Here is a 10,829-nt window from a genome sequence, read left to right on the forward strand (position 1 = left end):
CATTCAGATTTCATTTTGTTACAAAACAGTAGTTTATACAACCAGTCTGAGAGTAGCTTTTCGATTAGGTGAATGTCAAATCCTCTTAGACTTACTTTTGAAAGCATAAACATATCATAGACTAAATCCAGTAACACTTAAGGTTTGTAGTGCTTTAAGGTTTAAAAAGAAGTTCCCCATATTTGTCACTTGATTTAACAAGGGCAGAGGGCATGTATTTAACATTGAGCCAGATTCAAATATATTATGACATTCTGGGAAGGAAAGTAGCCCTTTGGGGAAGGTGTATGAACCCTTCAAGCTCACAGAAATATCATTGTGTTCCCTTAAGCAGTAATTTCCTAAGTGGTCTGCCACTGTGATAAATGCCTACAGGTGCTCTTTTGAACAATGAAGCCTAAATGACCTAGAGGAGCTCCTGCATGGACAGGGAAGTCTTCTCCTCTCTGGAGATATTTCTGAGACAATAGCATTTCTGCTTTTTCTCCTTGCTTAAAGATTAATACAGTATGACTCCTCCCCATGTTCAAATAAAATTTAAGGGGGTCAAGGTAAGATGTTGCTATAGTTTAGTCATTAAGTTGTGTCTGACTCTTTGCAACCCTATGGACTGTAGCCCACCAGGCTCTCCTGTCCGTAGAATTTTCCCGGCAAGAATACTGGAGTGGGCTGCCATTTCCTTCTCCAGGGGATCTTTTCAATTCAGGGATTGAACCCGTGTCTCCTGCATTGGCAGGTGGGCTCTTTACCACTAAGCCACCAGGGAAGCCCCACTGGTAAGATAAAACAAACTAAACTGTATTTCCCCTTGTATTTATTGCAAATAGAATTGTCTCTGTCTCAAATTCTGTCTGCATAACTGAAACTTTTCTAGGTACAATTTTTGAGAATGGTTTAAATTTTGAAAATAGAATGATTTTGGCCACTGGAAAAGAATTAATTGGCTTGTTCTGATTGGAACTGATTCCACTTTGCAAATACTATTGTATTTCTCAATTTTATCTGGAGCCTAAAAGGCTGCTTGGCTGATGTTGAACTAATTTTGATAAACACAAATTTCGGAAAGCTAGAATACCATGAATCTCCTCTAGTGAACTCCAGTTCTTAGTTCCAAATTATTCCTAAAATTGTTAAACAAGTTTATGCATCCCGTTTCTTTTATAGCACCCAAATGCCTAATCTCATGCTTTGCATTCAGTAGCTGCTAAATAAATCCTTCTTGAGTTAAACTAGTATAAACTTTACATTCATTTATGCAGATGCATTAAAATGAATTTGGAAACACAGCAACAAGTTAAATCTCTTCTTAGCTAATAAAAATGTTATAGTTATTATAACTATTGATTTTGTCTGTCATCTACTCATTTATTTGGAAAAGTCTTATTGCAATTTTAAGAAAAATTCAGTTTGCTAATGTAACTCATTTTACAAAATAATGAAGTCAGTAAAAAATTTCATTAAGCTTTTAGTGAAGTACTGAACAATGGCATGTAATTGTGTTTGTCTTATCATAGAGGAGATTAGAATTAGTAGCAGAGAGAAATTAGTCATGTTTCAGGACCAAATATCCTTTCAGGCATTTGAAAACCTATTAAATTAAATCACTGCCTACAGTTTATATGTTATGTTTTAAAGAATATTGCTATAAATATAAACTATTATTCTACATATACATTACCATTTCTTAGGAAGGATCTCCGTGACTGTCCTCCATTGAGTGGAGGTAAAGTCTTCTTCTCCTGGCTTACAAATGTATCCCATTTCACCTTGTCACATCCCCCTAATTCCTTTACTTTCTGTAAACAACTTTCCAAGTATTCTATTGGGTCTTCAGGCTTCGAACACATCAGTCCATTCAAAAGGCTCTGAAATATAACAACAAAATACGTCCACATAAAATATGTTTTCAAATCACCTTTGTCAAAACAGTGTATATCCCATCTTTAAATTCTGGGTTGTTTGGATTCTTTGCATTTTTTTTAATAAACAATTTGAGTTGAAATTATGCTCTAATTGAGTAATTAAAACAACCCCTTAAATTCTTGACCAGTTAGTTTTCAGCTCAGCATTCTCTGTCCTTTAAACAACTAAGGCCAACTGCATTGTTTAAAATGGAAGAAATCTATCAATGTGAGATTAAGTACAGTGTGTAAAAATGCCCCAGTCATGATTGATTTCATTCCTACCCATCCTTAAAGTCTCCAAGCCTCAGTTGCAGAGGATGATTTATGGATTGAAACACCTGAAACACAGTAAATAATAAATGTTGATGGTTTTAATCACCATCATAATCATCATCAGAAAGGCCCCACTGAGCCCTTGGGTTGGCATGCAGACCCCTTCTTTGGTGTTCATTGTACCCAGAAAAAAATCTGTGTGTCATTCATACTAAAACCATCAGTTTATGTTTTGGTCTTCTCTTCTAACCTATAAAATCTTCAACAGTACAGTGTGGGTCTTATTTATTTCTCAATATCCAGCCTCTGACACTTTGCCTTGCACATGGCAGGTACATCCTGGACTGTCTCCTAATCAGAAAAACAATTCACTCAAAACATAAAGACTGACTTCAAAAAATCTGTTTGATATATAATAAATCATTACAATGTGTATATTTCAATATGTAATTGAAATTACAGAACAAAGCCTGGTGTCTGATATGTCACAAGTATCAATTTCTATAAATGCTACAAATTAGGAAATGCTCATTCCTGGGAACTGAACTGATGTGAAAAATGTTTTCATTTGGAGTATTTTATGGAAAAGCACTGAGGATTATTATCACTGTTATTAATTTAAAAAATGTACACTCTTTGAAAGGCTAACAGCTTTTCTAAATACATCATTTTATTTTCAAATTATTCTTGTGCAAGTTGCTCAAAATGGTAGGCAGTTTCTACCAGGTGCATTAGTCCTCTGAAATCCTAAATAAGATGGGTTAGAATGTTCAATTTGAGGGGTTCAATGGCAGAGTGAGTGGAAAAAACTAACCTAGGCATTCACATCCAGTTTATATGTCAAGGTCTGTGCTACACACACACACACACATGCACACACACACACACATTGCGTTTAACTCCTCACATTCCCCCTACATTAATGTAGCTCACTCCATGACAGGGCTTACTCTACATCTTACTGTATATCTATGTGCTTAAGCTTACTTAATGCACTTTCAGTCCTATGTGGCATTATTATCCCCATTCATAGACTAGGAAATCAGGGTTCAGAGATGTTAGTGAGTTGACCTAGGTTACTCAGCTAGAAACTCGTAGGCCTAGGATTCCAACTCAATGGTTTTGATTTCCTATATTCCTCTCTCTACATCTTGCAAAAACATATATGGGATAAAAAGAAAGTGCCAGAAAATCTGTGCCCCATAGGTAATCCAACTAAAATTTGAGTCATTCAAGATTGAAAGTGAAAGTGAAAGTCACTCAGTCGTGGCCGACTCTTTGCGACCCCATGTACAGTCCAAGGAATTCTCCAGGCCAGAACACTGGAGTGGGTAGCCTATCCCTTCTCCAGGGGATCTTCACAACCCAGGGATCAAACCCAGGTCTCCTGCATTGCAGGCAGATTCTTTACCAACTGAGATCAGACCTTTAATTTTTTTATCCCTCAGTTCAGTTCAGTCACTCAGTCGTGTCCGACTCTTTGAGACCCCATGGACTGCAACAAGGCAGGCCCCACTGTCCATCACCAACTCCTGGAGCTTACTCAAACTCATGGCCATTGAGTCAGTGATGTCATCCAACCATCTTATCTTCTGTCATCCACTTCTCCTCCCGCCCTCAACCTTGCCCAGCATCAGGGTCTTTGCCAATGAGTCAGTTCTTCACATCAGGTGGCCAAGTTGGAGTTTCTGCTTCAGTATCAGTCCTTCCAATGAATATTCAGGACTGATTTCCTTTAGGATTGACTGGTTTGATCTCCTTGTAGTCCAAGGGACTCTCAAGAGTCTCCTTCAACACCACAGTTCAAAAGCATCAATTCTTTGGTGTTCAGCTTTCTTTATAGTCTAACTCTCATCCATACATGACTACTGGAAAAACCATAGGTTTGACTAGATGGACCTTTGTCAGCAAAGTAATGTCTCTGCTTTTTAATATGCTGTCTAGGTTGGTCATAGCTTTTCTTCCAAGGAGCAAGTGTCTTTTAATTTCATGGCTACAGTCACTATCTGCAGTGATTCTGGAGCCCAAAAAGATAAAGTCTGTCACTGTTTCCATTGTCTCCTCATCTATCAGCCATGAAGTAATGGGATCGAATGCCATGATGCTAATTTTTTTAATGTCGAGTTTTAAGCAAACTTTGAGTTTTTATCCCTTTTATTGCCTAGAATGAGTAAATATAATGAAGAATTTTTTGCTGGAAAATATATGTTTCCACCCTCTCTAACCAAATCTGATTCCACAAGGGGTACAGATATCAGAAGCGAGGATAAGGTTCACTCCTTCATAGATAATTTAAATCTTTTCTTCTAATAGTCACCATCAGGGATCCAAAACAACCAGCAGATATTGTTTTACTCAGTCTATTTGAGTTAACCCTCTGAGAACTTGAGTAATCTATTTTGACTTTGCCCAGTATTCAAATGAATTGCCAAATCTCTGCTCTAAGGTACAACGACACAAGATCAATACACACACCATAAAGTTAACTAGAGTTAAGATTTCATAACAAAATGAGGGAAAAGTGATTTTTGCCTTAAACATTTAATCTAGAAATGGAAGCACATCCCAAACTTGAACCTATCCTTTTAGCCCATGTGATGTCTCATGTCAGAAAGAAATCTGAAATGTCAGTAAGATACAGATCGTTGCTTGACAATATGCAGATTCAAAAATCGTTCACTTGGTCTACAACGGTGTCTAGTATCTACAATTGTGTCCAATGTTTTGGGTTTGATAGATATTTAATTGAAACTTTATATACCTAGAAACTTTATACAGGTACCCATATTGCGGTTTTGAGGGATAAAATTCAGTTTGGAAACTTAAAGCATTTGGTTTTGCTATCTACATTCATCACATGGAGAACTGCCAAGTTTTACTTCTCTCTTGTGCTATGCTCAGCACAGATTCTTCTTACAGGAAGGATGGAGCCTTTGGAGGTCACCAGCAGTCTCCTTCCATCTTCGCATTGCCTGGGATCGCATTTAAGTACTCTATAATTCTGTATTTCACCTAAGCAAGTTGACTTCCTTTTCTGGGTATGTACTATTTTGTAACCTCCCATTCATATGCAGAAAAGCCAAGGAAAAGCATAGCACCTGAACAAAAGCACCTGCCATCGCTTATTTGTATAAACAGTTTCACGCACAAACAATCAAAATTCTCTGTGGTTACCAAGGGGAAAAACAGTACCCACATTTGTAAAGAAAATAGGAGTACTATTTAAGTGGCACTTTGCAATCAGGTGACCCTCCTGCATATGCTTCAATTTTTCTTTTAGGAATGACACTGATCTCAGTAGTAGTATTTATGGATAAAACCTTTCAGCTCTTCATCTCCATGTTTACTTTTTGAAAATAGAAACAAAGAAAAATTCTTAACAAGAATCCTACAAATCCTCAAGACCTGTCCTTATGCAACATCTCCTGATTATTTTCAAATACTAGTGACACATTTGCTAGACTTGAGTTTCATGTTCTAGGCTTGAGCTCAGTGGGTGATTTACCTGGATATCTTGTTTTCAGATAGACCTGAAATCGGTGGCTTAAGACGTGAGTTAAAAAGGAAGATCTGTAATTATGGAGGTCCATTTAAAGACAATTTGGGAAAACAGAGGCAAAATTATTTTTCCAAGTAGTGTTATAAAATTTCTTTTAGCAGAACAACCCCCCTCAAATAGGAGAGACAGCAATGCACGACTTCTAGAGTACTATATTAGTCTATAGTATATCATCTTTCAGAAATGGGGGACCCGGTTTCAGGACTCGCTCTATGAAGCCTGGCTTGCTTCCATTTTTTTCCTTAACCTAAGTAAAAACACAGGATTAAGGAATGCTATAAAATTCAAATACAGAGAGAAGGAAAGGAAGCAAAACAACTCGCGAGGTTGGCTGTCATTTAGAACTAACCAAGGTTCTAGCTCATCCTCCAGCCTCCTCTCCTACAATCTCAAAGTGTCCCCATCCCCCGGGGTCCCTGGTGCAGATGATGCTGTGATGCGGTGGGAAGAAGACAGAGCAACAGGAGTCACGCCCGCCTCGCCACTCCCTCTCCGACTGGCTTTCTCTAGGTGGGTTGGTTAAGGCGGGCGAAAGCTATGGGCTGAGGAGGTGAGGAAGGAGAACCATCTCTTCCAAGACGACGGGAAAACGTGCTCGGCAGTTCATTCACCGAAAGCGCAGAGCAGCGCTGGGTGACTGCCACCCAGGAGGTAGCGCTGCCTCTGATGGGTTTGGATTTGTTTTTTTGCATCTTCATCCCTCTCCTCCAAGCTATCCCTTGTCCGGGCCCCTTTCATCCTCACTTCCCAGTCAACGCGGGGGTCCCGACCCTCGGCGCGCGGAGGGACTGGGGCTCTGGACCCCTCGGTTCAGAGTCCTTGCTCGCTGCTAGGTGCCAGGGTACCCACCTGGCCTGATCCTCGCCCCCGGAGTGCGCGGCCGGCCGCTGCCAGCAAGCCCACCCTGGGAGTCCGCATCGGAGTGATGCGCGGGGGGCAGCCTGCTTTCAGAACCAGTTTGAAGACTGAAACTTGATTTTCGAGATGGGGGCTTGAGTCCAGCCACCCGACAAGAGCCGAGGCATCCAAGGACCCGGCAATCCGTCAGAAAGGCAGCTACCCCCGGGCAAGCGGGCGAGCAAGCTTCTGCAAGCGCCCTCACTTGCGTGCCCCTGGTCGTCAAGGTGGGACGGGGCGCGGCTTCCATACCCAGAACCTCGGGGATGCCCTGCCCCGATCTCCCCGTCGGTCTCTGCCAGACCTAGCCCCCTACCTCGAAAAGCTGAGGGATTTCTCTCCGGGCCAGATACTCCTTGGCTTCGTTGGTGTTCATGGCTGCTTCACGCGTGCCTTGGGGCGCAGACGGGAGGCTCCGGGGCTGCGGCGACCTGGGCCGGGGCCGGCGGTGTCAGTGCCGAGCACCGTGCAGCCCTCGCTTTCACGCGCAAACACTCACACACTCGGCTCTGCCAGCTCAGGCCGGGCTCCACTCCGCCTCTCCGCGGGGACTGTGGTCCCAGCGCTCCCGCCGCCCGCGCCTCTGTGCTGGTCCCCGCGCCCGAGCTGCGGGCTCGGCGCCGCGGCTTCCCAGGTTCCGGGCTGCGCGGCCGCCAGGGGAGAGGCGGAGAGAGCGGAGGAGGGAGGACCGCGCGGCGGACGCCAGGCAGCAGCCCGCCCGCCTCTCCGGCTCCACACGCGGTGCTCTGCACCTCCCGAGCCCGGTCTGCGGCGGCGGCGGCGGCCAGTTACGCTGCGCGGGCGGTGCGGGGTGCGAGGGTGGGTGCGGGTGCGCGCGGGGGGCTCGCAGTCACACCCCCCGTGTTACACTGCAGCCCCGGCACCGTGCTTCCCCGCGCGCCGCCGCCAGGACGCGGCCACCTGGAATCAGGTGGCCAAAGGAACAGACTCCAGGTCTGTAGGAACCTGCGACCCTTCCCCTTCCACACACACACACACACACACACACACACACACACACACACACACACACGAGTTACTCCTGAATGCCCAAGGAACTCCCAGGAGGAAACTGCGACCCTTTCCCCTTACACACACACACACACACACACACACACACACACACACACACACACACACACACACACACACACACACACACACACACACACGTTACTCCTGAATGCCCAAGGAACTCCCAGGAAGAAACCTAATTGCCACAGCATTTATGGTTTATTTCTAAAGTTACCGATCCTTAATAGGGAGCTGGGAGTGAGGAGTGAAGGGAACTGCTGGTGTGGACGCCATCCCCTTAAGATATTTCTACCCTTCAGGAAAGTTTTACCAGCTAGTCTCCAGTTTTTCCATTAGTGTTCCGAATCCTTACAGTGAGGCTGAAATTCTCCTTAACAGAAGGATTAGTCAGTAGTCAACTAGTTAATTACTTCTGTAGAGAGGAATGGGAAGGTGGAGAATTGGGTGGTGGTGGAGAGTCGGAGATTGCTTCAATTGGAAACGGGCTTAGTAGGTGGATGGGAGCCACCATTAATTTGATGGGAGGAATGTGCGGGGTGGTGAACCGCGGGCCATTGGAGCACCCTGGGGTGGGTATGGATGGATGTGATGAAACAGCGTTTACTGGTTAAGTATCTTCTGTTACAAACCATTATCAAGGTGCACCATCCCCGTCCCATCTCCCATGATGACTCATTTCCCCCATCACGATGCCATTTCGTTGCCTGCTTGGAAGATGGTCCCTGTCACCCTGGGAACATGACCTCTAGCTCTGTACAAGGCCTGACACGGGGAGGGCTTGTCAGAGGAAAGGAGGCTCTGACAGGAATTGCCATCTGGGGTTGGGCCAGGGAGAGAGGACACCGCAACTGCTTCCAGAAATCTTGTCTGGATGTCCATTTCAAGTTCATCTTTGCAGATCTTTTCTTGGTTCTATTTCTGGTTACAGTAAAAACTGCTTCTCATGCCTTCACTATAGTGGCAGTTTTGTTTTATCCCACGGAGGGAGCTCAGGAATTAATTGAGTTTTATAAAGTAAACGAAGTTTTCTGAGGACTTGTGAAACCATGTGTCTTATGGTAGCCTTAAATGAGGCAGGTGTTCCATAGAAATTGGTTTCTGCCCTGAGAATATGCCACATCATTTATAGTCCAGCTACTGACATTCTCTGCCTTGTTTAAGAGCAGATTATGGAAGTTGTGAAGCATTGTCTGCTCCCTGTGCAACAGTCCTTGGTAAGTACCAGAGTCGATGGCATGAAAGCTCAGCTTACACCATGAGCAGGCACAGCTGAGATGAAGCACCTAAGAGTGAAGAGGCCACTTTCTGCAGGACCTTTCAAGTCACGCTTTATGGGCAAGAATCTGGGCAGAATACAGCTCACATCTACTCTCCTAGGAAGGAATGGATCCTGAATGGATATGTGATTCTAAATGAAGTTTAGTGTAGTCAGGCAAGGATGACAACTTGCTTGTACAAAAAGAATGAATAAGAAAGACTGCATTGTACTGAATATTCTAAATAGCCTGAAAAACATAGTAACTGGAGAGAGATATAAGGAATTTCCAGGTAGCCTTATGCACTGACAATCAGGGCTTTTTAGTATGTTCCAGATGTAAGACAAAAGCAAGATATTCACAATTTCTTTTGCAAAGGGAGTTGTATCCTGTGAGGGAAGGGCTGTATGGGGGAACTATAATGCTTAAAAGCCAGCCTGGTGGTTTGGAAGAGAGGAAATAGGACAAGGAACAACACATACATTCTTTTTTTTTTTCCCCTTTATTTATTTATTTATTTTTCAGTGGGTTTTGTCATACATTGATATGAATCAGCCATAGATTTACACGTATTCCTCATCCCGATCCCCCCTCCCACCTCCCTCTCTACCCGATTCCTCTGGGTCTTCCCAGTGCACCAGGCCCAAGCACTTGTCTCATGCATCCCACCTGGGCTGGTGATCTGTTTCACCATAGATAATATACATGCTGTTCTTTCGAAACATCCCACCCTCACCTTCTCCCACAGAGTTCAAAAGTCTGTTCTGTACTTCTGTGTCTCTTTTTCTGTTTTGCATATAGGGTTATCGTTACCATCTTTCTAAATCCATATATATATGTTGTAGTATCTTTTCTTTCTGCTTACTTCTTCTCTGTAAAGGGGCAGTTTCATCCATCTCATTAGGAACTGTTCAAATGAATTCTTTTTAATGGCTGAGTAATATTCCATGGTGTATATGTACCACAGCTTCCTTATCCATTCATCTGCTGATGGGCATCTAGGTTGCTTCCATGTCCTGGCTATTATAAACAGTGCTGCGATGAACATTGGGGTGCACGTGTCTCTTTCAGATCTGGTTTCCTCAGTGTGTATGCCCAGAAGTGGGATTGCTGGGTCATATGGCAGTTCTATTTCCAGTTTTTTAAGGAATCTCCACACTGTTTTCCATAGTGGCTGTACTAGTTTGCATTCCCACCAACAGTGTAAGAGGGTTCCCTTTTCTCCACACCCTCTCCAGCATTTATTGCTTGTAGACTTTTGGATAGCAGCCATCCTGACTGGCGTGTAATGGTACCTCATTGTGGTTTTGATTTGCATTTCTCTGATAATGAGTGATGTTGAGCATCTTTTCATGTGTTTGTTAGCCATCTGTATGTCTTCTTTGGAGAAATGTCTGTTTAGTTCTTTGGCCCATTTTTTGATTGGGTCATTTATTTTTCTGGAATTGAGCTGCAGGAGTTGCTTGTATATTTTTGAGATTAATCCTTTGTCTGTTTCTTCATTTGCTATTATTTTCTCCCAATCTGACGGCTGTCTTTTCACCTTACTTATAGTTTCTTTTGTAGTGCAAAAGCTTTTAAGTTTCATTAGATCCCATTTGTTTAGTTTTGCTTTTATTTCCAATATTCTGGGAGGTGGGTCATAGAGGATCTTGCTGTGATTTATGTCGGAGAGTGTTTTGCCTATGTTCTCCTCTAGGAGTTTTATAGTTTCTGGTCTTACATTTATATCTTTAATCCATTTTGAGTTTATTTTTGTGTATGGTGTTAGAAAGTGTTCTAGTTTCATTCTTTTACAAGTGGTTGACCAGTTTTCCCAGCACCACTTGTTAAAGAGGTTGTCTTTTTTCCATTGTATATCCTTGCCTCCTTTGTCAAAGATAAGGTGTCCATAGGTTCGTGGAT

The 10,829-nt window shown here is 43.1% G+C and overlaps 1 protein-coding gene across 3 annotated transcripts in view; it reads right to left on the reverse strand.

Annotated features, from left to right (window-relative positions):
- Window positions 1-7,388, reverse strand: part of AK5 (adenylate kinase 5) — a 257,931-nt gene extending 250,543 nt beyond the window's left edge. For 2 of the 3 annotated variants that reach the window (XM_043460930.1, XM_043460929.1), the window contains exons 1-2: window positions 6,950-7,387; window positions 1,679-1,865 (exon numbers count right to left, since the gene is read on the reverse strand). In XM_043460930.1, the coding sequence (XP_043316865.1) occupies window positions 1,679-1,865; window positions 6,950-7,009 (247 nt within the window). In that variant the 5' untranslated portion in view covers window positions 7,010-7,387. Of the gene's footprint in view, window positions 1-1,678; window positions 1,866-6,949 lie in introns of all 3 variants that reach the window. The other variant, XM_043460931.1, reaches the window with a different exon arrangement.
- Between the last annotated feature and the right edge of the window lie 3,441 nt (window positions 7,389-10,829).

The sequence above is a fragment of the Cervus canadensis genome, chromosome 2 (genome assembly GCF_019320065.1).
Source record: "Cervus canadensis isolate Bull #8, Minnesota chromosome 2, ASM1932006v1, whole genome shotgun sequence".
NCBI lineage: Eukaryota > Metazoa > Chordata > Mammalia > Artiodactyla > Cervidae > Cervus > Cervus canadensis.